Source organism: Micromys minutus, assembly GCF_963924665.1.
Source record: "Micromys minutus genome assembly, chromosome: 2".
NCBI classification, from domain to species: Eukaryota; Metazoa; Chordata; class Mammalia; order Rodentia; family Muridae; genus Micromys; species Micromys minutus.
In genome coordinates this window covers 59,642,442-59,669,736 of record NC_137971.1, presented here as the reverse complement: position 1 = coordinate 59,669,736, position 27,295 = coordinate 59,642,442, and the positions used below count along the sequence as shown (strand labels likewise).

The window sequence follows — 27,295 nt, the reverse complement described above, 5'->3', positions numbered from 1 at the left end:
AACTGGGCTAGAGGATTTAGCCAGAAATCCCTAAAGATCCACTTGTCTCTGTGTCCCCAGTGCTACCATTACAAATGTACCCCACAATACCTGGCTTCTCTAGATGGGTTTGGGGAACTCAGTTGGTAAGCAAGTGGCTTAGCAACTGAGCCATCTCCCCAGCCCTTTAAACACATTTTAGAACAAGATTCCGAACAGTTAGAATGGCACAGGGTGTAGAATGTGAAATTACATTTCTAAGGAATCTCTGCTCGAAAGGAGTCTGATGGAGCAATGCCCCACTTTCCACCTGCTGACTCGGTTATCTCTGTTCCTGCCTTCTTGGTGGCCCACAGTGGCTGCTATGGGGCACACCTGGGGTAATGGATGTGACCTGTGGGTATCTGGGGCAGACAGAGGCACTGTGAGGAGCATTGGAGGCTGGGGTGGGAGAAAGAAGAGCTGTATGCAAATTGGGATGCATAGCTGTTGTGGCAGCAGGGGGGGTGAGGTTGGGGGGAGGTGCTGCAGGATTGCGGTGGTGGGTTAGCAGGGAGGGGGTTAGGAAGGAACCATATCTAAGGCTGAAGCAGAGCAGAGGCTAGCTGGGAGAGGTCAAAGGTGGATCCTACTCAGAAGGCAGACCCCCAGGAAGCCCCAGTGGCATGGGTGGAGTATGTGGGGACACCCTTACCTCTTTATCCTTGCGTGCTCTAGTTTTAAATCAATTTTGTGGTAGCAACTAAATAAAAAGTCTTCTTCAACTTCCAACAGGTGATCTTCTAGTTCTCTCAGCAAAAATGGATATTCATCAAGTTTTCTGTCCGTCAGGTTGCAGGCAAATTGGATTTTAAGTTTCATACACCTGATAGACAAGTGTGTCCTCAGGATCGTGGGCTTGAGGCTTTGCCCACCAGATTCAAAAGCCCAAGACCACAGTGACTCCTCATCTGTCTAGAGTCCATCCAGGGACACTGAATCAAGTACCAATGCCCCAGCCACCAGATGGACATAATGCAGCCACGGCCCTGGATCAGTAAAGTTGCGCTCTAACAGCCCCACCCAGGTATCGGATTTGCCCATGGAAAACCATAGCTGAAATGACACTGAAGTCAGGGCCAGCTGATGAGACACAGTGCTCACAGCACTTTCCAGAGAGGAACCAGAAGCAGGAACAAGACAAGGATCCCTACATCTGTGGTCAGTGAGCTCAGAAGACCTCTGGGAAAGGGCCTTGAAGTCTGTGAATGATATGTGTGGACAGCCCTCCACAAGGGGGCAAAACTCAGAGCCTCCAGCAGACACTGTGGAAGTGTACGCTGGCTGGAAAGAAGCCCATAGCTCCTCTGAGGCACATAGTGGAAGGAAGGTCTGATCCCCAGAGGGACCTGCAGGGACACACAGACATGTGAGAGCCACAGAGCAGGAAATGAACTCAGTCTCCTGCTGGCTCTGAGCCTTCGTGGGTTTGACATGGTAGCATGAGAGAGAATTCGTGGTAGAAGAGGCCACAGATTTGGCACACCTGGCACCATTACCTGGCTTCAAGCTCCATGATGAAGAATTCCAGCAGGGAGACTCGGTTTGGCCTTTCGTTCTGCAGGGCCCTGAAAGTATCTATGAGTTTCTGAAACAGGTCGCAAACCTGGGTGTGGTGATCACGTTGCCATGTCACTGGTCAGACCTCAGCACATACCTCTCCCCTGTGACATGCACCCCATGTTGTTTACTGGCTACCCCAACTCACTGAGATTTCTTTTCCATCTTCTTCAGAGGATAAGATTGCTTCAGCCAGAGTCAGGGTTGAGCTGTACCAGAACTCCTCGGCTCCGCCTAGCTGATGGGCCCTCTCAATCATGAGCATGGCCTGCCCATGGTTCTTCTCCTTGTTGGCTAACTCTGCTAGAAGCAACAGACACTGTGCTTCTGCACAGGCATCGCCTAACTCCTGGAAAGAGGGATGTGTGGTGTGTGATGGGTAGACGGGTGGCTAGCTCCACTCAGGTTGGGATGGCCACCACATGGGAGTGGAGTCCTCAGGAGTGGCGAATGTGCCCTGGGAGTCACAGGAACCAGCCTATGCAGGGTGTCTCTCTGCTCACTTTACCTACATACTTCTTCCCTCCCTATTCTTCTACATTGTTTCCTTCCCTGGTGTCTTCCCTGTTCCTTCTTTGAAACCACTTCTCTTTTCTCTTCAGTCCATGTGTCCCATCTCTGGCACCTGCACCTTTGTCTCATCCCTGAAATTTACACAGCTGTACCCCAGCACCTGCACATCTCTGCCTTAACTCTACTACTTACCTACCTGCCCCCTCTCTGGTACCTGAGTCCCTGCTCTCACTTGAAGGGCCAGCCTGGGCTCACAGCTTTCTGGTGTCACTGATTTCTTTCCCATCAGTGCTGGATCTTCATCTTTTCCTTGAATGGCTCAGAGCAAGCCACAGGCTAGCCTCATCTAAGTCTGTCTGAAGGGGTTTGGGGGAACTGTGGAGATTGGAACTTGGGAGAATGGCATCATTAGAGCAGACAACACAAAAAGCTTCTTCCATCCACACTGTCCAAGGTCAGCTTTCCACTGGGGACACAGTTCCGGATAGAAAAGCCCTGCCAAGTGTAGTTTGGAACGTCTAGGGTTGAGACACAAAGGGACAACTTAGGGAGGGAGTGGGCACTGGGATACCAGGTCTGGGTGCAAGTTCCTCTAGTAGGCAGCTACTCAGAGAAGAGTAGCCAATGCTCCCAAGCCCATAGAGAGGCAGGCTCTGAGAAGTGCTCTGTGGAAGGATGCTAACTCAAGCCTTTTGGGGAAACTCCTTGGAGGCTCTGAGACACCACAGATGCTCCTGATGTCCTCAGGTGAGGAATAAGGATACGTCTGAAGAGTTCAGGCCCAGGTCAAGATGGCTTCAGTGGAAATAGGTGAAACACCTTACCTGGAAAGCCTGTTGGGCCTCAGACAGGAGCAGCCGTGCTGGCTGGTGCAGCTCCAACTCCAGCAGGACCTCCCCTTTGAGTACCCACAGCTGGGGGTAGGATGTGCCATCCAGGCCTTTGCCAGTCTCTTCATTCATCTTCAAAATCTATGAGACACCATGACCTTAAGATGCTTTGTGCCCAGTGTATGTCCTGAGACATGCTCTGGCTTAGAAGCAGAAACATCCTGTGAGGCTAGTGTCCCAGAGGGTACACGGCTGCAGGGATGTCCCCAGCATGCCTACAGCCTCTACTTGTCTAGCTTATGACATATCCCAAGCCCTTGGGACCTTTGTCTCTTCTTATTTACATCTTTGACTCTCCTCTCCCACTGCTGACTGTAGCAGCTGCAGAGCTGCCTGGCTGAGCAGGCCAGCGTCCCCTCTGAACTGAGCTGGGAAGTGGTTGTGAGGCTGGCAGGCCTGCCTTTGTGTACAGCTGTGCTTTTCTCCGCTTTCCCAGTGTGCTCAGCAGCATACCCCACCTCCACTGTGGATGGGTCACGGGGTCTTTGAAGCTGAGCAAAGTGCAGGATTGATCCTTGGCCGTTCAGAGTTCAGGTCCCATTAACAAACCCCACGTGGAGCATGTTTCACTCACTCCAAGTGCTGACTTTAGTGAGCTCACAAACGGAGCTAGTGCTCTGAGGAGCCAAGGTTCTCTGTGATGGCTACTACCTCCCCTGTTCACAGACTGAAGGGGACATCCAGTTGGTGGGGAGACAGCAGGGGGCGTCAAGAGTCGAGCCAGACCCTCTTAGATGCTCCACAGAGAGGCTCTCTCCTTTAATTCCCCTTGCCTGAGCCCAGGCCTTTATGCACTGGTAAACACTCACTAGCTACATCCTATCTCTAGCTACCCGACTCTTTAGGTTGTTGCTCATTGGGCCCCAGGCGATCTGTTTTACGTATACTTTCTGCCTTCCCCAAGGAGATCCAGGGGGTTAGGGTAGGACAAACATGATTGGGTCTCTGAGTCTCCCATACATAAGTGTACAAAGTAAGCACTTCACAAATCCACTGTGGCTTGCTGACTGGGGGTGGGGGTGGTGCAATCCTACCTGACAGCCAAGTCAATGTCATCTCTGGGTTTTGGATCATGCAGTGGCGGAGCCATGCTAGGTCAGGGTCACCTCTGGGTCATGGATTCCACTGTGGCAGTGCCAGGCTATGTCAATGCCATCTCTGGGCAGTGCCAACCTACCTTGTCTTGTGCTATCAGTGGCTTCACTTCTGTGGAGGGAGACAGAGCCAGCTGATCATGCAGGGCTGGCAGACAGTCTTTTATCACAGGCTCCTTGTTCTTCTCTTTTTTAAATGCAATCTCTTTTCTGCAGCTAGTTGGAGTGAGATAGCACCATGCAACAGAAGAATCCAAGTAGTTGGCAACAATGGTCAGTCTCATTTATAGTCAAAGAAATGTAAGTTAACCCAGCTGAGAGAAGCCTTGAGTCACACATGTCTACAAAACCCAAAACATTCTCTAGCTGGGCGGCAGTCTGTTTTCCAGAACTGACCCCTGCAGCCCGTTCTCTCTGCAGCTATCTGACAAGTTGATATGTAGTTTAACGAGCTTCTCAGGCTTAATTTATGTAGAGCAGACCTGCCCCTGGAAACCTCTCCAGAAAGGTAAAACTGCTTAGTACGAAGGGTTTCCTATAGAGAAGTGGGGTGGCTCCTCCACCCATGGGTCCTCTTCCTCCCTCACCACTTACTCCAGACCCAATTCACCCACTGTAACTAATCCAGAGTAGTCTGTTGGGAGGTGGGCCAGTGCACCACAGTGTTTAGTCCAGTCTGGACAAATTCTTGGTCAGACAATTCTTGCCATCAGGACATTCAACGTTTCTATCCCAAAGCTGACACTTCACAGAACACTAGGGCCTGCTCACACCAACTGCCCAGGATTCTCTGACTACAGACACTTGGAACTGAAGCCTCTCTGGATCCCCATCTCTGGTATCATCGTTGGCACAAACCCTTCTTATCAGTCTGAGTTATCCTTCTGGAGCCTACTTGCATAGCCAACTAAGTGCAGAGCCTCCCACCTGCAGAGTCACCCACCTGTAGAGTCACCCACCTGCAGAGCAGCCCACCTGCAGAGCCACCCACCTGCTGTGCCACCCACCTGCAGTGCCATCCATACTGCATAGCAGGTGCCCTGAGTAAACCAAATAACAGGGAGAGGCAGTAGGCTCTCCCAGCCTTGGCAACTGCATTTCTGGAACCCATGTGAGGGCAGGAAGGACTCAGCAAGCAAACACTCTCACAGCCAGTCCAGGGATGCACAGATAAATGGTTGTGCTAACTGCATGAAAATGATTTTTGGGAGACAGATACTTGTTGCCAAAGGCTGCAGAATGGAACAAGCATGTGCAGACTTACATGTTCATAACTGACCAGGTGTGTGACAGCAAAGCCCCAGAGGGGATTACTGTGAAGGAAAGGGTCCCACAGTGACACTGACTCTTTTCCTTACCTGTTTTTTAAAGTTTGCACAAAGGACATATATTTTATATATGGGGGAAGCCACATTGCACAAATGAACAATAATAGGACTATGTATACATTCTTATGTATTCCTAGGTGGTCTCTAAATCTGAAAAGGATTGCTATAGAAATCGTGATTTAATTGTTGGACAGCCTACTATCAGCTAACCACAAGTACTTCAGAGCTACCCAAGAACCTAGAACCCAACATGTGCCTTACTCCTCAGAACGCTCACTCATGGCACACCATGGGAGAGGGCTGAGACTGAGGAAGGACAGCCTTTCCCCATCTTGACCTATCTACCCTTTTTTTCCCTCTCTTGAAGCACCCACCAGCTCAGCAGTCCCCACACTGCCATGGAAACCATGCAGGAAACCCACACGTTTCTGTGTACTGCCCTCCCAGATGTTGCTCCATAGAAATTGCCCCCAGGCACCTCCAGGCACCTAACTAAGGATCCAGTAGCCACAATGGTCCTGGGACTAAGAAGGGAAACACAGCCAACCCAGGGGTTCCCCAGAGCTGTCCTTTACAACCGCTGGATTGTACCCTGCTGGAAGGAGGGGTCCCACACTCAGAAGTCACAAACCTGGCTTGCTCCATGTCCCCGAAGTATGCCTGTCCAATCAGCCCTTCATGATGAGTTGCTGCATAATGCAACCTCAGGTCAGAGCACACCTGTAAGAGTCTGGAGGGTTGGGGGTGGGGAGTGGGAATGGAGGAGGGATTGTCTCAGAGGATGCTGTCCAAAGGAAGTGGTGCTAAATTTGTTGCACTTCATCAGAGCTGCTAAACTAAAAAATGTGCACCCCAGGGTTTCGGTATTTTTAATTTTTAAGCTAAATCTGCTCAGGGGTTCTACAAATCTTCAGGTGACAATTTTCTCTGACAGTCACTCGCAGATTTTATTCACTATATGTACATCTTGGGGAACAGTCAGAGGTAATAGTCAGGTGCCCTGCTGGGCTCTTCTAACCCCTGCCATCACTTCCAGCAGGAAACTCAACTGAGGTTTTGTTTAAAGCACTTCACTTGGACACAGTCATGCAAGCACACTCAAGCATTCTCTGTGTGTTCTTCCTCCCCAGAGGGAGCCCTGTCACCCTGTCCTTTTTACTGCTCTCTCCTCCATTTCTCCATCTCCTAGACCCTTGATGGGAAGTACAATGTCCCTTGGTCCTTAAATATCTCAGCATTCATCTCCTTAAAAACAAGGATTCCTCTAAGGATCAGGTAAAACTTTGCAATAAAGATACCATTCCAAGTTTGGGTATCTTAGGGATTTACTATTTACATGATCACAGCAGCTAAGGTGCTGCTTGTTTTTATATTGTTTTAGACATAACTGTTACGCTCACCACGGCAGAGAAAGGAGGCACACCAACCGTAAACGGTAGAGGTCCACAAGGCTCTTGCTCTCCACCACAGCATCTGCAATGAGCACACCGAGCTGTAGGATCGGGATGCTGAGCTCATGAAGGAACATCTTCTGCAGGGCTTTGGCCAAATGGTCTATGTAGTACAAACTGTAAGTCTGTATAAACACACAGCCAACAGGTGTGGTCACAGGCAGGGGTTGCACACTAGTCCCCTAGAATGATGGCTAATGGTGACTGTCAACTTGATCGAAAGTCTCTGTCATTGCTTATGAAAGATTATCTAGATTAGCTTAGAGACTCTGGGTTTCTTTTGCAAAGGGTTATCTTGACTAGGTTAATTGAGGTGAGAAGACCCACACTAAAGTGGACTGGTTCCTGAACTGCATAATGAAGAAAAAGCTAGGTTGGCATGACCATTCATTGCTCTTTGCTTCCTGGATGCCGATGGATTGTGAAGAGCTGCCTCAAGTTCCTGTTGCTGTGACTTCCCCATCGGGATAGACCTCACCCTCAAACTGTGAGCCAAACTAAATGCTTTCTCTTTAAGTTGCTTTTACCATGCATTTTGGTCACAGTGGCAAGAAAAGTTAACAAATGCACCCAGCTTTGCCTAGTACAGTGCCCAGCACTCAGCAGGTCTTTAACACGTTTGTGGAATGCTCTCTTCCCTAACCACCATTACAAGTTTTGCTTTAGTTGTTCCCACCAGAGGATGGTTAAAGATCCACACAAGAGACACACCCATTTAACTCATTGATTTTATGTTCTGTTTAATTTTTCTAATTAAAACAGATGATCTCTGTGTATGTCTAGAAAAAGGAGCTAATACTTCCAGTGGTGTTAGGCTTGGTGTATGGGAAGGAAGAGGATGTGGATGAACGAGGGGTTTTGTAGCTGTGAGTGCTAGAGGTGAAGAGATGTTCTCTTTTTACACACTTGTTAGAAACTCCTACCTTTCTCCTGGGTCCCTCTTTAGTTGGTGACATCTGCAAGGGAATTGCCAGCTGTAGCTTTGAGGGAGGGAGGTCGAGCTTGTCAGCCCCGTGCCAGAGACCTGGCCGGCTGCTCAAATCTACTCACGGGCTTCTGGAAACTTGACGAGTTAATAGTGCAGTCACTCTTGTCTTGCTTGAACACATACAGCAGATCCTCAGAGCAGGAGTAGGAGGCCCACTCTCCGATGCTGGTGGGGATATCATCAGGTGGCTTGTTGGAAGCTGAGGTTGAAATCTGAGTGTGGGGGGAAAGTAAATCGTGGAGTCCTAAGATGATGCCTCTATGGCCCATCATGGAGAGGACAGGCTGCCAGCCTCTAGCACAGAGTTTGGAGGCTGTGGCCCCGGCGTGGGATAACATGCCTTTCAGAAGGGGAAACAGAAGAATGGGGAAATCCTAAGACCCCCCCCCATGTGAATGTGGTGGAACTGGGGTTCAGACTTTGTGGCCATTACCCTCACCGCCTGTCTCAAGTAAGGAACACACCACAGGGATCACTTACCTGCTTCATGTCCTTGACCTTCTCCTTCTCCTTCTCCTTCTCTTTCTCCTTTTTGGTTAATAACAACTGTGAACTAGCTACTTGTAAGTTCTTTTCTGGAATTAGTTTCACTCCTTCTGCTAAGGAAATCTGGGGGGGAGGGGAGGAAATGATAAATTGGGAGCATTAAGAATAGAGTCTTTATCCCCTACTTTCTGCACCTAATTGGAGATAGCTCCTAGGACTGAGGGCGCTGCTCAGCCAGGGTCAAACCTGGGAGCCCCCACAGCACGGAGCAAATCTGATCAGTCACTACAGGTCTTTGTGGAGGATAGCGTGGGTATAGGGAGTGTTCTCTTTAAGGAGCCTCGGGAACTCAAGTGTGGCAGGGTCCAGGGAGATGCCGACAGGTCTTTCATCATAGAGAAAGAGGTGGATGGTGCAGGAAAAACTGTCTGCATCCTTCTCAGAAGTTTTTTTTTACAGAGGACCTGGTAAGGCTCTGACTTCTTTTAAAAAATGCTATTATAATTTCCCAAAGGAGACAGAAGCAACGGGAGCCTCAGAGTCTGTTCCCAGGGGTTGGAGAACAGGGTTGGCAGGGTTGGGAGGGGTCTTCACAACTTAATACCATTTCTCCATCCTTCCCTTACCTGCAAGATGTGCTTGAAGAAGCCGTAGGCCATTAAGCAGTCGCCTTCGTAGGAAGCGGCATTTGGGGATGCCATCAAAGCCCTCAGGATGTGCACACGAGCCAGGGCCTCCAACTGCCTCACACTTCGAAACCGGTCCAAGGAGACTGTCTCCACACTTGAAGGCATTTTATTCTCTGTGGGGGACGGGGCCAGGGAGGCCTGCCCTGTACAGCGTCGTGGGAGTGAGTCTGGGACCCTGAACTGAATGAGGCTCCTGCAAGCTCAGGGGTAGCTCCCCTCCTGACCTACAACACTGACCCAGCCACCTGTCCATCGTGAGGCACCTAGGGATGTGCTGGTGCCTGCTCTGGGCTGGAGTTTGTGCAGCAGGGCTACCTTCTACATAGCCTTTCCTGGGTCCCGGACTTTTCTCTAAGTCCCATTTTCTGGGAAGCCAATGGCTGATGGCCTTAGACTTAGTACCCATTCAGTGCCAAGCTGGTGTTCTGAAGCCTTCACACTAATCAGAATGATAGGACATAGGCTGACCTGCTCTGTTTTCTTCCTAGCAAGCTTAGTGTGTTATGTTCATCTCCATGGCTTAAAGGCGAGCAGGCACACAAGAGCTGGCACTGTCCTTCCTGTCCCTTTCCTCACTCCTTACTGCTGTAAGCCAAAAATGAAGGTCTTTCTGCATCAGAGGACGTTGGTGGCCCAGCAACATCCCTACTCTGTCCGGCTGTAGGACCATGTGAAGCCTATAGTATAGTATAGGTCAGGGGAAGCCAGCATGGTCGCCCTCACCTTCCTTCTTGGGCTCTGGCTCAAGGGAGTCTTCAGTGGGCTGCATGGATAACAGAATTTCGATTGCCCAATCCAGGTAGTCAAATACGTCTTCCAGAGGGAACTGCTTATAATACATCCACTCACTGAACTCCACGATGTAGTCTACCTTCTGCCAGTTGTTCTCTGGCTTCTTTGGGACAAGACAGAAAAGCATTGTGAGGTATGACACGAATCAGGTCAGCATGCCATGGATTAGCATGGGGAAGCTTATAGCAGCAAGACTCGTTGGTTTACATGCCCAGTGAGACTCCCCGAGGGCTCCAGCCTTGGACAGGAGTTTGGTAAAGTCACCTTCCCCAGGTCCTCTGCATCCTACCTGTCCTGCTGGTCTCCGCGTTTCCTAACACTACTCCAAGTCTCCATTATGAAAGGGGAAGCTGAGCAGGGCTCCCTGCAAGGCAGTATGGCTATTCTGAAGCCTTGAATGGGTGATTCAGTGGTTAAGCCCCCTATTAAGGGCCCCATAATTCCCTCCCCACCTATGCACAGCTTATGTCTAAACTATCAACAACTTCTAGGGTTCATTGTGGGCCTGTGGGAGGGGGTGTCAGGGAAACTACAGTCAAAAATGTGGTGGCATGGTATACACTTGGCCTATGACCATTGGAAAATGCAGGCCAACTTCAAAGACGAGAGGCCCGGGCAGGCCAGAGCTCTAGAATGCTGACCAGCTGCTGCACATTCTCTTCCCAGGCCTCTTAAGGCGACCTCCACACTTTTCAAGACTTAGAGTCATGGGCCTTTCACCTCCGTAACGCTAGCATGCCTACAGTAAGATGGGAGGCTAAGACAGGACAATGTCCAGAAGCTTGGGGGTCAGCGACCCTGGTATACACAGTGGACCTGCCTCACACAAGTTACAGGATGAGGGCTGACACGTGAGGTTGTCCTCTGACCTCCAAAGGCATGCCGTGGCACGTGCATGCTCTTTTCCGTACACATTTACACACCATGCACATTTCACATACATGAGTGCATTTAGATGATAAGTAAATAAAAACAAAATTCAAGGACAAGACTCGTGGTCACTGAAGAGCGACATGCTTTCTGTGTGAGACTGCCTAATGTGTTGGGTTCTCTTCTCTGGTGGCCTCTGCTTCTCGGGGTGGGGGCCTGTCCTTCCAGCTCACAGAGTTTGCTAAAGTCCCCCAGGTCTTCTGTACCGTTTCCGTCCTACCTGTGCCACTGGCACCTGCATTTCCTAACACTATTCCAAGTCTCTGTTCCTGAAAGGGAAGCTAAGCAGGGCTCCCTAAAACCCAGCAAGAAGAAATGAGGATGACCGGTTAGTTTGTCTACAAGAGCAAAACCTAGGGGCTCCATTTAATCACATACATTAGTGCCAGCTCTCTGAAGCCACAGCCTGTGGCCTGAGATGAGCCTTGCGCCTTTGCCGAGAGCTGCCCTGGCCCTGGCAGCATCTAGGACCTCACAGCAGGGATGTGCTTAGGGCTTGTGAAACACACCAGCCTTCCAAGGTGTCTCCTCAGCAGTTCAGACCTTTCAATCCAGAAGCTCAGGACACCACTGGTCCGACGCTCAAGACTTCAGGGAACCCCCCCCATGGGTCTCTCTCACAACAGCCACTGTCCTCTACTCAGAAACCAGAGCCCCTCCCACCCAAATGCACAGAATGGAATGTCTGTTTTGGCTTTTGGGTAGTGGGGACAAGACTTACCTGTCCCAGCCTGTTCCATGCAGATCCCTGCTGTCTCTGCAGCCACCCACGGTCTCCAGGGAACCCTGACATTTACCCTGAGGCTCTCCTCACACTCTCCAGTGGTGACCAAAAGGAGAATCGGCACAAGGGAGTCTCCGGACTCAACCAGGGCTTACCACCCAGTGGCATCCTCTGAGCCGACCCACTAAGACCCCTGTTCTTAAGTTTTCTTATAATCATCTCCGTAACTAAGACACAAGTCCACCCACCATCACCATCATTGACACGGCACAGACCTGCAGTGCCTGGATAGCATTTTGGTAGCAGGTGAGCTCTCCACAGATGTTTTTCGAGTTCTGGGCCAGACGGTACCACATGTGTGCCAAATAGCCTTCCTGCTCATCCTTGAACTTCTGAATTTCCATGGTGAAGTTCTGCCCAAGTTTGGCCTTCACAATGACCATATGTTTGAAAATCAAGCTGCAGAACAGGAAAGGATGGGTCAATGCTGGGATGCTTAAACAGTGAGCACACACATGACATATATAGAATGACCATTGCCTACGTTTCTATTGGCAGGGATGGGGCCAGATAGGGATCTGGCTAGGGTTTTGTGCTGTATATCTGGTTCTTATTGGGGAGGCAAAGTCCTTCAGTGGAAAACAACGGGGAAGCCCAGCTGAGGCAGTGCTAGAGCATCCTGGGGTGCTCAGGACACGGGCACTCACAGGCGGTGGGCTGTTCTCGGCAGAACTTGAACAGCCTCATCCAGCACCTTAAGACCCAACTCCCAGTCATTCTGGTCAGCATGGCTGTTGAAGAGCAGAGTATAGAGAGCAGCACGGAGTGTGAGGTCGTCCTCAGCCCCTGGGGCAAAGAAGAGATAGGGTCTCAAGGGGGCTGGGCAGCCAGCTCCCTGCCAACTGACCTGATGCCCTTGGACTCCCACACCCTTTACTTTCTCACAACCCATGTCATAACCTTCCATTCATACACAGGCACCTGAAGTTGCCATGTAGGGCTGGTGGTAGATCAGTATGGCCCCTGCCCACAGCCCACCATGGCTTAGGCACTCTTCTTTCTGAGGGAACCAGCTCTACGTGCTCCCGCTGGTCACTACCACTCTCTTTACACTGGCTTTGAGGACCTTCTCCAAATCTTGTAGAGTCTCCTGGTTGCTCAGCACATGGTCTGGGGGTCAGGATGACAGGTTTTTGGAGTCCTTTATCCCCCATGAGCCCTTTCTTCTTAGAAAGCCTGTTACTTTTCTTTTAATCTAAAAATAAACAACATGACCAGGAAGAAATAGAAATCTATTCTTCCCTCTGCTCATCCTGGGAATCCAGAGAAGGCTGCAGGCCTTGCTGCCAAACTTGTCGCCGATCTCCAGGGCCAGCCCTGGCACTGAGCACAGAGGTGAGTCTTGCTGGCTGAGATTCTCAGGGTCCTGTTTTTCTTTTTGCCTTTGTTCTCATGTTCACTGTCCTAGCATAGAATAGGCTGGGTCACAGACTGAACATGCCTGTGGCTCTTGCCACATGTTGGCTGAGAGATGACACCATGAGGTACTGCTCAGGTTGGTGGCTTTGCCAGCTTTCTTCTGATCCAAGACAAGCTTGAAAAACTGGCTACCCTCAGGTACTTGGGGACCTCATAGTTCCTTTAGTTTGAGTTTATTATCTGAACCTGTCAGCTCACTGGAATGGGGGCATGCTCTGTACATGCCCATCCATAACTCTAGGCAGCCTAGCCTTTACTCTTTTTTTCTTGGTTCCTCGTTTGGTGCAGTGAGGTATACCAGGTCCAGAGACCCAGGCCTGCCTGGGGCGCATGCTGGGGAGAGGGGCCAAGGCTTGGGAGAGCTAAGCCTTGAGCAGAGTGCTGCCCTCATCTGACTCGCTCTAGCTCTTCCCCACACGGGACATGAGGATTTCCCACACTGTCACTCCTTCATCCTCCACCTTTCTCATCAGTTGGATTTTTTTTTTTTTTTGGTCTATTTGAAAGTGTGCTTCCTTTTACAGAATTTCTGCTTGCCTGACTTTGCCTTCTAATGCTCTTCATCTGGAATGGAAGGTGGTTTTGTTGTTGCTGTTTGTGTGTTTGAGTGAATGTGTGTGTGTGTGTGTGTGTGTGTGCATGTGTGTGTGTGTTGTATGAGGTTTTTGGTTGCTTGTTTGTTTGTTTTATTTTAAAGGTTTATGTCTTATACTACATGTGTGACTATGCCCATAGTAGCCAGAAGAAGACGTCATATCCTCTGGAACTGGAGTTACAGATGCTGTGAACACCTGTGTAGGTGCTGGAAATCAAACCTGGCTTCTCTGGAAGACAAGTGTTCTTGACAGCTGAGTTACCCCTCCAGCACCAAGAGTGGGAAGTTTTGAAGCCGTGGACTTTCTGACCTATCCAATAGTGGTTTCCAACAGTAAGTGCAGTTTGACTTCCAGCTTCTGCCTCGCACCTTATTTAACATTCACTGGCTACCACATCTCTTGGAGTCTGAGCCAGGCCTGCCTCTCAGACTATGTTACCTATATTTTTTTTCTTTCGATGTCTGCCAATATTCAAAACTTCAGGGTTTCAGAACACTGTTTGCTTACATATGGTAACACATTTGTTCTTCATTTTAAATTAATTTTACCTGTGAATAGACTAAAATGCTCAGGCAGGGTCCACTAATTTATTCTGCAGTGTCAGATACATACAGGGCTCTTGACTGACAGAAAATCATGAGAAGAAAATATATTCTTTTTGAAAAAAATTGAAATCTCTGTTGTTCTGAGGTCAGAGTGGCATTTTCCTGTCCTTGTTTTGCAGAGGGGTGTACCTCCACATTTTTTTCCCAATGGCAGAAACATGATTAAGGGGAAGACAGACGCATCTGTCATCATAGCCAGTCTTAGGCAAAGGCTCTCCACTTTGGTAGGGTGGAGAATCACGGCTGAGTATTCTCTGTACAGAATAGGTTTTCTTAGGAACTTGGGGGAAAACATCAAGTGAGAAGCAGACATTCTCATTGGCATGGTCCCAATTAAGGTGCCTCGTGTAAGGAGACAGGATATAAAACATGGGATGCTCAAACTCCCAGGGCTCTCTTTTCCACTGCTCCACAGCTACTAACCTGGGACAAATTGGATTTCAGGTGATATCCCTCCAGTCTGGAAGTCGGCTGTCGGCCACTGGTGCAGAGGCAGTGTTTTCTCTGTCTCCTTAAACGAAACAAACAAAGAGCACCTGTTGGAGGGGACTGATGTGTTCCTCCATCTTGGTACTCAGTGTCAGTCAAAAACAAAAAGAAACAAATAACCAAAGAGAAGAAAAAAAAAACAGAAACTGCTGAAAAATTTCAGATCACGTCACATATATGCCACATGTGTACAATATCATATGTGCATACTACATCATGTATCATATTATAACACACCATACCATATACATAGTATACATGCCAGAAACTCCTGTGCCATATGTAAACAATGCCATATCACATGACATTGTACCACACACTCTCATACTATATACAACATAATACATTGTGCACACAATATCATACTACATACAACATTCCATGCACACTGTAATACAACAATTCTCATACCATATTACACATATATTGCACCACACATAATGAACTGTAACCAACACCCTACACCACACCACACTACTGTACCATATCAGGCTTAGATCATACAATACACATATATACACACACACATACTATATACATATACATATACATACACATACACAAACATCATATACGTATACGTATACATATACATATACATATATATATATAATACCTAACACATACCATTCCATATGTAAATACCAAACACTATACCACACACACACTCCAACATATCCCCCACACTTCATACAATACATACCACATACCATACAACATAGGTCATCTGTATATCACAGGACAGCACAACATATACACATCACATATCCCACAGACACTACACATCCCACATTACACACACATGTACAGCCCATGCACTTCTCCCCTAATGTGAGCTAGTTGTTTCCAATGCAGTTCACACATTAAATCAATGGAATAGAAAGATTAGAAAAAAACCCATGGGATGCACTGAAAGCAACGCTCAGAGGCAAGTCAACACCCCTGTCGACATAATGATCAGCCTCAAATGATAACCTACCTTTAATTCTCCAGGTATCAGAAAAAGATGGAACAGCAGAGGGAAAAAGATATACACAACTGCCAATAGAGGACGCTGCTGGTTCAAAGTTGTTTTACAAGAAAAGGAAATGGGAGGGAATGAAAAGACAAGGAAACGGTGGGGGGAGGGGAGGTCAGAGGCTCCCACTGCCTCTCTGGGACCTGGAGAATGCAGTGTTACCCAGCAGAAGTTGTGTGAGAGGTATCTGGTAGAGGAGGCACCTAATGTGGGCATGTCGTGTGCAGGGTCATGTCCCATGGGAGCCATGTCCCATGGGGGCTGTGTTCAGTGACAGTTATGCCCCAAGGGAGCCATAATCTGTGGGAGCCATGCTGTGAGGCTCACTTTTCCTGGGAGTCTGGCCAGGCCTGGGGGTAAAGGCCTCCTAGGAAGCTAGCTTGTGTCCCTGTGGCACCTGCTTCTTGTTCTCTGTCTTGTTAATGATGCTGATGATTCTCTGGAGGGATCCCTTGGCCTTCTTTCTGTTGATCGGTGAGGACAGAAGTGGGAGCCATGTGTTCCAGTAGTGCCGGGCAGCCATCATCACCAGGGAACTGTTGTTTGCCAGGCCCCCAAACCTAGAATGACGTGCCTCATCTGAAAAACCCAATAGGCTGCCCAGCCTGTCCAGCCACACCCACACCTTTCCCCTAGTACATCCATTCCCAGAAGTTTCTGTGCCTTGTAGGGAAGGAGCAGAATCAGGGTGGTCCAGCTCTGGCTTTGGATAGCAGGTAGGCGCCATGGTAGTGCAAGCCTAGTGTGCCTCTTAGCGCCTCAGGTGCTGACCACATCAGGGGGCAGTGATGGGCTCTCCTAACCTGCCCCCTGCTTCTTAAGCCCCTGGATGCTGAGGGACCCTCCAGACATCCTTAGCATCCAGTCAACTCACAGCTCTATTGAGCTTCTCCCAGTACTTCCTATGGATGCCCTGGTTTCCGTGAGCTCAGCTGCATGACAGAAGGTAGGCAGGGGCTCACCACTACTTCGTCATTCCTTCCTTGGGACCCAGTAATGTCCCATAGCACCATGTTGGCACTACACCGGCTCCAGGCTCCCCAATACACTCAGCCAAGCCAGCCCACCCCCCAGTTGCATACCTGGCGCTTTCTACAAAGGCCTTGGCTGCTGCCAGCCGTAGCTGCTTCCTGCCTTTCAGGTTTTCCATGATGCTCCGGCCCTGGATGCAGGACACCATACACAGCATTTCTGCTGCAAGCTTGGCATTGGTCCTGGAGAGGACACAGAGCAATTTAGGGGAGAGGTGGGAGGTGACGCATGCTGAGCTCCACTCGATGAAAGTGCTGTCTTTTCACCTGTTGCCCTGCAAATGCATCCAAAGACAGAAGCGCATTTCTACCTTATTCTGTGCTTTAGGGACTTGCCCAACTGGTGGACAATGCGGGGCAAGTGATTTCTCTTCTGGCCTTCTGCGGGTGTCCTTGCTAGTGAACCGAGATGCCTACATCTGGCCTGGGTGTTTGGGCTATTCACTGAGATACACATTCACAGAGATACCACACAGCAAGACTCGTGGCAGTTCCTGGAGATGCCCATACACAGAGGAATTCTAGAGATGTGGGTATCAGCTCTGTGGGTGCCTGGCTGATGGGTTCTCAGTTACCCTTATGACAGATCCCCGATCAGAACCTACTGACCATGTGCAGTGAGCCCACAGAACCATGAGACAGACTAAGGAACTCGCTTTTCACTGCTATTTTCTAGTGGCTTTCCATGTGCCAGTGGGCCAGCAGAACCACCTGTTGGGCTCAGCCAGGCTCTGTTTTCTGAGCTCAAAAGACAGTCTTGTCCCAGGTGGTCTGTCCTCTGTACTTAAGGGAGGCACCTGGGCCTGCAGTGTCATCTCAGAGCAGCACCACAGCTCCTCAGACACCCCTGTTTCCTGAACCCAGTGGAGCTGTGGTCTGGGTACATGCAGCATGGGGGCTGGGGGAGCTGAGAGTGGGCCAGGAGGTGGAGGGCATGTTCTGGCTGCTTAGCTCAGCCACTCAGATTTTATTCTGTGAGTGATAGATTTCTTGTGTATATGAGTGAACATTTCTTTTGGGTCCTGGGGATCTGGAAGACAGGTATCTGCTTACTGGAGCAAACAACCACATATGCTCCAGGGAGCCAGCAGAAGAAAGTGCATCTGATTCATAGCCTGCAAAGACCTGCTGTGCAGTGGGAAATTGTGGTCTCAACATACACTGAAGCTGTGTGGTAATTAAAATCCCATTTCTAGATGGTAGGTTGGTGTAAAGAAGGCTGAGACTCTATCCTGGGGAGTAGCAACTGGAAATTTTGATCTTTGCTACACGGGGACACACAACTCATTAAACAAACAAACAAATAAGAAAGAGGTGCTCTGCAGCTAGCAGGGTGCAACAACATCAGTCGCCAGCAGGGGGCAACAACAGCCTATAAAAGATTCTCAGACGCCTAGGTGAGGAACTCGGCATTGCCCCCTCCAGGTTTCTTGTTTGTATACAGGGGCATCTTTGCTTTGTTTATTACAGGGATTTCCTTTGTAAATTAGATTTGATCTAGTATCACTGATGGAAGAGTGTGCTAGCCTGGTGCTGTGCCCAGCTCTCCTCCTGTGCCCAAGAAGGTGGTGGCTGTGTGCAGTAGCACACACAGCATACCTTTCTGCTGAGATGCTCAATTCTTTTTCTCCTCAGGATGACTCTGGAGCAATGGAAGTGGATGTGGCTTGCAAGATTGAGCATGACCACTCCCCCCAGCTCTGGTCCGACCCTACAGGGTGCGACTTCTAAGTCTGAAGTCCCCTCATGCACCTGCCCTTGTCCACCTTCCCTGCACAGCTATGGTAAGTGGACTTCAGCTACTTTGCCCTTCCTCTTCAGTGGTGAAGGTCATGCCCTCTGAGGCCGGGGCACCAAAAGGTAGTATTAGTTTCTCTTCTCATGGCTGTGACCAAAGTCCTGATCAGAACAATTTAAAGAGTGTAGAGCGTTTGGTTCACAGTTGCTGGAATACAGAGACGGGCAGCCTCATCCCCTAGGTGATCTCTCTCAGCACTCCCTTTGCCAGCACTATGCCATTCAGTCCTGCATCTGCAAACGCTTTCACATTCCTCCTACTAGCCAGTTCTAAAGGCCCATGAACCACATGACCAGGTACTCAGGACACATATCCTGTCCACACTGCAGGTCGTGGGCTTCTGCTGATTCAGCAGTTGTCTGAACAAAGCCCTGGAGCTGCCACTGTGTGCAGGACACATGCCTGTCCTTGTCCTCATAGAGGTTTGACCAATCAGGAAGCAGATATCACATGCCTCCCAAATCCTGCCAACACAGGCTGGCTTTACTACCATACCAGGAATGCATCAAATGACTCCGAATGCAAGGCTGGTAGACATGACTCAAGACTGGGGACATGGGCAAGGGGAAGAACTCGGTGGATTTAGGAACCACTGACCACACTGGCCACTAGGCGAAGGAAGCACCTTATGACGGACCATCATGTTCCTGCCAGCCATCCCATGGTCAGCAGGGCTGTGCCTCTGCCTCCTGCTCTGTCACGGGGACACACTTCTTGCTCAGCTTCTCTGGAGGATGTTACTGTATGCCTCTAGGACATCATTGTGGAAGTCACTTACGAGTCAAACGACCTCAGGTGCTTGAGTCCCATCTGTGTGGCATTCTGAGAACATGCCATAGTGACCTCATGGTCATGAGTCATATAGGCAAAATGGGTGAGGCGTGTCAGGGTCTGCAGCTCCACCAGACGGTCTGACCAGTTGCACTCGGAGGCCATTTTCACCACCTAACCAGTGAGTGAAGCAGGGGAGAAGGATATCATCACATTAGTGACAATGACTACCTAGTAGTCTGTGGCCCTCAACAATGAACATACTGCCAGCTCGGAGAGCTCCATCAATCATGTTGTCAGCACATGGCTTAGCACGCATGCAGACATGGATTACTAAGCATATGCCGTTCTAGATGGACCGCCCATCTGTGAAGCCTAGCTGCAATGCAAAATTTGCTACTGATCTCAGCTGCCTCATCCTCACCATTTTCCCAATGACGTCCATCTCTAGACCAAGGACAAGAAATGGCTGGCCTCTCATATGCCTCTGTCTGTGCAGAGGCCTTAGGTGGAAGAGGAACTCGGAGAAGCATCCTCCTCATACTAGCAGAAAGGATGCTTCTATACAGAGGCCAGACATTTGTGTTTTGAGAGTAGGCAGCTGTCGGGATACAGCGGGAACTGTAGTGCGGATGTGGATGTGGGTTTGAGTTCTGGCCACTGCAGGCAGGATCCCAAGCCTCAGCCTCCTCGTCTTTCCTGGATGGGGCTTATTGAGTCACCACCGGGGACACCTGGGGAACCCACCTGAACTAGCGGGGGCACAATGAAGTCCATGAGGCCCAACCCGTTGCATGAGTACATCTCCAGGGCAACTAGGACTCTGGTCACGGAGCTGATATCTTCATTGGTACCCTGGAAGGATAGACGGGCCAGAGTGTCCAGTTGCTCAGGAAGCAGGGGAGGGAAGCACTGGAGACCTGAGCCATTTTTGAGATAATTCTGTGCAGCACTGTTCGCCTGGCCACAGAATTTGGAATGTTTACCTCCTAGGCTATTTTGGTAAAGATAACCTCTAAATTGTTCTTCTAAGCAACAAGGTCTGAAGTCTATACGCTCCTGGGCTTTGAAGATAGTGTTGTCTGGCTACTAAGGAGGGCTTTCTAGAGGGAGAAAGCTGCTGAGTCCTGGTTGCTGGTATGGGATGTCTCATCAGCCCCTTCTGCCTGGCCCCACTATAGATGTCTCTTCCCACCCTTCCCCCACTCTCTCCCCAGCCCCACGGCTCCTCATAGTGATTTAAATGCTGCAGAGTCAGGGACATGGTGAAGATACTTGAATTCATACCATTCCCTTCTTCCCAGACCTTGCTCCCGTTGTCCATTGTGTTTGGGGGAGGGGAAGGTGGGGTGCCAAGGAGATGACTCTCCGTGAGTAGTAATGAGAGTGGGCAGCAGCTCCAGAGGCCCAGAGCTCAGACCTGCTGGAGACTTTGCCTTAACTGGCAAGGGAAGCAGTTTTGGAGAAGGTAGAGCAACAGTCCCCTCCCAGTGGAACACTGGGAGAGGCCGTCCTCAACTCCTACCTGTCCATCAATGCCCAGCCGCTGACCGACTCCGTCGGTGCCCAGCCGCTGGCCGATCTGCTGCTGCAGTAGCTGCTTGGCCTTTACCCAGGTGGAAATGAGGTGCTGCCGCACGTTGGTGGGGACGATGTCTTCCGGCACACTCCCGTTAGTGAGGTTCAGTGCAAATTCACAGACCTAAAACAAGGGCATCTTCGCCACAAGGCAAATCTAAGAGGAGACCTCAAGCCCTCCTCCCTCTGACTTTCTCCCTGGCTCCCTGCACCCAGGCATCATGTCCTCCTAGGGCCGCACCCATGGGGTGCAGGTGAAGTCACCTCCACAGCTGCTCTGATATCAGATAAAGCAGCAGACTCCAGTGGAGCATGAACCATGGTAGGGCGCACATTCTTTTTCAACTTCTCAGGTGTCTGGGTGGGAATCCAGCTGATGACCAGGCCTCGAGCAATTGCATTACAGAGCATGACCAGCAGGACTGAGTCCCTGGAGGGTGACATGAGAGCTGTGACAGCCAGGGCAGGACAATGCTTAGCCCATGCAGAACCTCACAGCCCCGCAGTAGCTCCCTCTGCCTCTAGGCCTGGATAAGACAGATGGTGGGTGTGCTTTAGAGCACAGACCATAGGTGAGTGCTGCTAAGCACCAGCTCCCATTCATTCCCTGCCTCCTCCTCCCTCCCCCAGTCCCTCCCTCCCTGCCTTTCTCTCCTTCTTGGCAGGTTCTCACTATGTTGCCCTGGCTGGCCTGGAACTCACTTTGGAGACCAGGCTAGCCTCAAACCCATCCCAACAATTCTTTTATATTTCTAACTTCTCATTTGTGTGTGTGTGTGTGTGTGTGTGTGTGTGTGTGTGTGTGTGTGTGTGTGATTAAATCCCACCTTCTCCCCACCCATAGCTCAAGGTGTGAAGACCACAAAGCTATTTCACAGAGTACCTGGCTCTAAGCTGGCCTGTTTGCAGTGGCTTGGGGAAGTGCCAACTAAGGGCAGTGAGGCAGGTGTGAATTCCCTGGGCCATGGAGGTCATGTACAGGTCAAAGGTGTCCTCTGTGCACAGACCTGACCCATGCCAACTTGTCTCTCATTGCTCTCACAATGGTCATGCCTGACCCCACAGCTATGACTCTCAAACATGAATGCCTGTGAGTGCCCTCACCCACCCTGTGTATCCGGTGACTTTGATGATGTTCAGTAAGTGGAAGAGGGAATCCAACAGCTCTTTCTGCCTCCCAGCCAGGATGAGATGCCGGTTGTGGTTCAAAACATAGACCACGGCGTTCTGCACAATCCAGGATTCCCCTAACTCCTGCCCAATTTCTGCAGCACGCAGCCAGTTGTTCATGGCATACTGTGACAAACTTTCTATCCAGGACCTGAAACAACACACCAGGCAGTGGTCAGCTCAGAACTCAGCCTCCACGGTCCCTACCCCATACACCACTGATGACGTGGGTGTGGGCTCTCCTGGTCATTCCTGTAAGATAATGTCTTTATGCAGGAAGGCGGGTACCAGATAAAACGAGGCCTGTCATTGGACGAGAAGAAAGGATGGAGAGGAACAAAGTTTTAGAAAGAGAGGAAGGAGCAAGAAGAGGAGGAGGAGCTGGGGAGCAGAGCAACATGAAGGCAGATGTAAAAATTCTTCTCTGTGCATAGATACAGGTTCTTATGAATGTTTTTAAAGGATGGGTGTGCACAGGGTTCTGTGTTGTCTAGATGTGAAAATTATATCAATTGGATCAGAGGTTATTGTGTGGTGTGTTTTTTTCTTGTGGCAACGTAATTGAGTTCAAGAGAAGGTGCAATGGCAGGACATGCCAAGCCCACCACGGAACTGGAATGTGTGAAACTGGAGTGGTAACAACCCTCCAAGGGAACTGCGAGTGAAAGCACAGGAGCAAGATGCCACGCTGGAGTGGCTCGCCGACTGCCCAGGTCACAGAGTACTCTCGGGGCCAGCGTGGAGCCACTGAGATAAATTAGTGCAAGTTTCATATGGCCCTGCAGTGCTGGAACTAGTGTGGGAGTGACCGCCCGCGTCAGAGAGAGCCAAGGACAGCGTGGAGCGGTATTTCGGAAACTGGATGCACCACATTTTAAATATTTACCGCAACAAGCCCCACTCCAGTTTTTAAGTTTTCTCAGTCTAGCTATACAGGCCAGGGATTTGTGCTCTAGAGGGACTGTCTTGATGTGTCTCTGCTTATGCAACAGTCCCCAAATGCCCCTGATTACACCTGGGCCTAGCTACCCATTGCCATATCCTGTCTTTCCATCCTATCCAGACTCTGGCAGCTCCCTCTCACTGTCCCCCTCATACCACGAGTCTCACAGGCCCTTCTAACAGCTCTCTGGTTTGCGGAGGAGTGTTGGCCTAATTGCCCGCCCAGGCTGCCTCCTGCCATGCCTGTGTCTGCCTTCGCCTCCTGGCTCCTGGACACTCTTCAGTTGTGAGTGCCTCCCATATTCATCGCTTGCTGGGTGGCAGTTCCTACAGCAGGGCATTGAAAGCCATCCACCACCATGTGCACAGTAGAAGCGATTCTCTCCCATCAGCCCAGGCTGGGCCACTTCTTCCCATCAGGGGCCAAGTGGACATTTTAGTGAGTTGCTGGAGTGTCTAGTCTTCTCTTTGTTTTTATAATTGTCCGATTCATCCAAGCCACGGTAAGCTGTGGCTGCATGCAAACAACCTGGGTTAGAACATGTGCTTCATCTACAACTGGCCTGGGCAAAGGAGAAAGGTTATTAAGCACTTACCGTAGAGCAGTGGTTCTCAACCTTTCTGATACTGTGGCTATTTAATACACTTCCCCATGTTGTGGCGACACCAACCGTAATATTATTTTCATTGTTACTTCATAACTGATTTTGCTACTGCTACGAATCATAAAGTAAATATCTGATATGTGACCCCCCCCACACACACACAAAGGGGTCTGACTTACAGGTTGAGAACCACTGTCTACAGGGTCGCTAGGACTCCTACCCACCTGTATGTGATCCACTCTGAATTGCTTTCTGGTGGTTCAGGAACATAGCCAGCTGGGTGTTGGCTCAAGTCCTCAGGAGGAATGGCCTGGTTGTTTAGCTGTACACCTTCCAAGCGCAGGAAGTGAACGGTGGCCTGTGTGGAAGAAGGTAAGTCAGAGAAGTCACAGCTAGGCAAACCCCAGCACCAGGGAAGCACACAGCCAAGTCTCCTTCCTGAAACTCTGCTTTTGAAAAGGCCAAACACAAGTTAAAAGGAGTACATGCCGGATTCGCATACCCCACCTGCCTCAGCACCCTTGCCAGTCTAAGAATCTCAACTCAGGGGAGCTTATTTCAAAAGCACAGCCTGTGCCCATTGTCATACTTCAGCGGGAGAACAGAACATTTCTCATGTTCGCCCATGGCAGCTAGCTGACTGCTCATCTCCCTGAAGTCTCCTAAACTTTCTCTGCCACATCAAAGGCAACAAAGCCCACCTGACGGGGAGGGGTGGGAGGACAGGGGTCAGGCCAGCCCCACACTGGTAAACCAGTTAGTCAGTCCCAGCCACTGGTCTCTTGCGTATCAACTCTTGCCTCTGCCATCTGGGAGTCTTATATCTATCTGGTCGTGTCCCAAGACTCTAATGGAATAAACAGGTGTGTGTCTTGGCCTCTGCCTTGTGCTCACTGAGTAAGAACAAAGAAATTGTTGTCGCTACAGTGAGGGTAAAACAGTACCTCTGGCATTGGCCCAGACATGGAGGCAGTGAGATCACACTCAAGGGCTTTAGATGAAGCTGGGTCCCAATAACATGCTGTTAGCTCTGGGCAGGACCAGCACTGGGTCTCAGCATCCCTGTCTGTAAGGGAGCAGGCCTATTGGAGCTAGGGACCAAGATTCAGCCCAAGCCTCTGCTGGGTCCATGGAGTCATTAGACAGATATCTCATCTAACTCCAAGTTCAATCCTCAAATATGAATTCACACCCAGAATTCAGAAATTATTTCCAACAAAAAAAAAATGTACACCAACACATACCACGATGCATCTCAAGTCATACTTTTCCTATGCAGGCCTCAAGAACAGAGCTAGTTTCCTCTTCTCTCTCTCTAGCATGCAGTTTTGTTCATGGTGTGTGTGGTGTGTGCAGAGGGGAGTCCTTACAACAAGTCTCTCTGGTGTGTTAGTGGCCACAGCAACACTGGCAGCTATAATAGTCAAGACATTCCTGACGCACCTCAGCACTGATGAAGGACACTTCTGCAATCTTCCTCAGCAGGTCGGGGGCCATCTGCTTTTGCAGGACCACCTCAGAGGGACCGCAGTCTTGCACAGAGCCCTCGGCACCTTTCTTCTTCTTCCCTGAGGAAACAGCAGGAGGAAAAGGTAGACTCTTTTTGAGCAATCAAAAGCACAGCGGTTCCTGCCCAGCTCTTTGTGGGACAAGCCCTTCAAGAAGGGCGGCATGGGTTGGTATAAACCTGTATCCTTTGGATCGTGGCCACTACTGGTCTGTCACTCAGTGTTGCTGGGACCCCTTTTATGAAATGGTGTCATACACGTGGAATCTGTACAGTCCTCCCCTGAGCATCTGTGGTCATCTGTAGTTGACCGTGACAGTGACTGCAGTGTGCACACTGTGTGGATCACTGATGAAGGGCAATGTTCAGGAAGCAGGCTGTGTGTGCACAGTTTAGATGCTTGCTTCTTGTTGCAGATATTTCTAAGCTTTGGTGGTTGACCCTGTGGCTATGAAGATCACAGATACAGAGGCCTGGCTGAATAGTACTCAGAAATGTTGCCATGTGTGAAAAGGCTCTTCTAAACCTAGACACAAGGCCTGGGATCTTCCAAGAGGTGGTCACTGGCTCTATGTTGCTTTGTGTCCCTTGATGGGACCTACTGATGGTACCACAGCCACCATAGGCTAATGAAGCCCAGCTGACCCACCTGTCAGGGAGCACATGGTAAGGATGCGTACCTCGTTTTAGCTTTGTGAACCTCTTTGACTTGACACTGTCATACAGGAGGCAGAAGCGGGTTGCCGTGCGACAGACATCCCACACATCTTGCTGCCAGGCAACCTTGGCCAGTTCAGCCCAAATCACAATTCTACTCATCAGGATCCAGGTGGTGAGAAAGAAACACAGGCGACATTAGGAACACCTAGAAGGGCTGTTCCAGGGGAAAGCCACCCCACAGTGTCCAGGTGTCAAGCAGTGGCTTGGACAAGGAAGTGCAACTGGCTGAGGGTGTGAATGGGGAGATAGTTAGGGAGGGTTGGGTGATGCAGGGGGTCATAACTGAGGGGTCAGAGCTGGAATAATTCCTGGAGTCAAGGCCCAAAGGTAAGAGCTAGGCTTGTCCCCAAGGTCATGCACAGCTCTCTAGCTGTCCTCTCCTCACTGTCAGTGGCACGTCTGGTCATTTAGCAATGGGAACTGCTCCCACAGAATTCATTTCCTACACTTGGTATGGGTGGGTGTCCCTGGGTTGGGGATTCCTGTGGTGGCCTTAGCCAGCATGGCCTAATAGCTGGCCAGTTGTTCCGTGGGAGGGAGCCACATCCTCAGCACAGGGGTTGCATGTGGACCATGAACTTGGTGCCTAGACGAAGGTTTCAGCCGACAGACCCTCCTTGCTGGCCCACCTCTCTTTGTCATTCTCATATCCCAGACGCCGCAGGTGCCCGGCCGCTTTGTCCACACAGAGGATGTGATGTCGAGCTTTTGCACAGAGGTAGGAGAAGCGGCCCTTGATCTTTCCAGTGGAAACTGAAAGCAGAAGACAGCCAAGAAGAAAAGGTGCACCAGGGTTGTGTAAAGAATAGCACTGCTGAGCCAGGCAAACAGCCCATAGTCTACAAATGAGGTTTGGGCAGCTGAGTTCATCTAGGAGTGTGAAGAGGCCCATCACAAGTACATCACCAGTGCATTGTCACCAGTGCATCATCACCAATGCATCATCACCAGGGCATCACCACCAGTGCATCACCAAGGCATCGTCACCAGTACATCATCACCAAGGCATCACCACCAGGGCATCACCACCAGGGCATCACCACCAGTGCATCACCACCAGTGCATCACCACCAGGGCATCGTCACCAGTACATCATCACCAGTGCATCATCACCAAGGCATCACCACCAGTGCATCATCACCAAGGCATCACCACCAGGGCATCACCACCAGGGCATCACCACCAGTGCATCACCAAGGCATCGTCACCAATGCATCACCAGTGCATCATCACCAGTGCATCATCACCAGTGTATCACCAGTGGATCATCACCAGTGTATCATCACCAGTGTATCACCAGTGGATCATCACCAGTGGATCATCACCAGTGTATCATCACCAGTGTATCACCAGTGGATCATCACCAGTGCATCACCAATATATCGTCACCAGTACATTGTCACCAGTGCCATTATCACCAGCGCATTATCAGTGCATCATCACCAGTGCATCACCAGCAATGACATGAGCTATTATGGACTGTGTGAGGCCTTCGATCATCAGGGAGAGTGAAGTGAAAACTT

The 27,295-nt window shown here is 50.1% G+C and overlaps 1 protein-coding gene across 1 annotated transcript in view; it reads right to left on the bottom strand.

Annotated features, from left to right (window-relative positions):
• The window catches only part of CFAP46 (cilia and flagella associated protein 46), a gene marked incomplete at both ends in the record, with an annotated part of 78,478 nt that overhangs the window by 25,614 nt on the left and 25,569 nt on the right, over positions 1-27,295 (bottom strand). Inside the window, 25 exons of the mRNA XM_080912982.1 lie at positions 674-844; positions 1,518-1,624; positions 1,727-1,927; positions 2,916-3,062; positions 4,159-4,291; positions 6,035-6,133; positions 6,831-6,979; positions 7,905-8,054; positions 8,323-8,451; positions 8,955-9,160; positions 9,741-9,912; positions 11,739-11,922; positions 12,171-12,309; positions 14,567-14,654; positions 16,048-16,210; positions 16,733-16,864; positions 19,258-19,424; positions 19,998-20,105; positions 20,776-20,952; positions 21,093-21,258; positions 21,937-22,149; positions 23,770-23,903; positions 24,989-25,113; positions 25,733-25,863; positions 26,402-26,525. Of these exons, the coding sequence (XP_080769108.1) occupies positions 674-844; positions 1,518-1,624; positions 1,727-1,927; positions 2,916-3,062; positions 4,159-4,291; positions 6,035-6,133; positions 6,831-6,979; positions 7,905-8,054; positions 8,323-8,451; positions 8,955-9,160; positions 9,741-9,912; positions 11,739-11,922; positions 12,171-12,309; positions 14,567-14,654; positions 16,048-16,210; positions 16,733-16,864; positions 19,258-19,424; positions 19,998-20,105; positions 20,776-20,952; positions 21,093-21,258; positions 21,937-22,149; positions 23,770-23,903; positions 24,989-25,113; positions 25,733-25,863; positions 26,402-26,525 (3,715 nt within the window). The remainder of the gene's footprint in view (positions 1-673; positions 845-1,517; positions 1,625-1,726; positions 1,928-2,915; positions 3,063-4,158; positions 4,292-6,034; positions 6,134-6,830; positions 6,980-7,904; positions 8,055-8,322; positions 8,452-8,954; positions 9,161-9,740; positions 9,913-11,738; positions 11,923-12,170; positions 12,310-14,566; positions 14,655-16,047; positions 16,211-16,732; positions 16,865-19,257; positions 19,425-19,997; positions 20,106-20,775; positions 20,953-21,092; positions 21,259-21,936; positions 22,150-23,769; positions 23,904-24,988; positions 25,114-25,732; positions 25,864-26,401; positions 26,526-27,295) is intronic.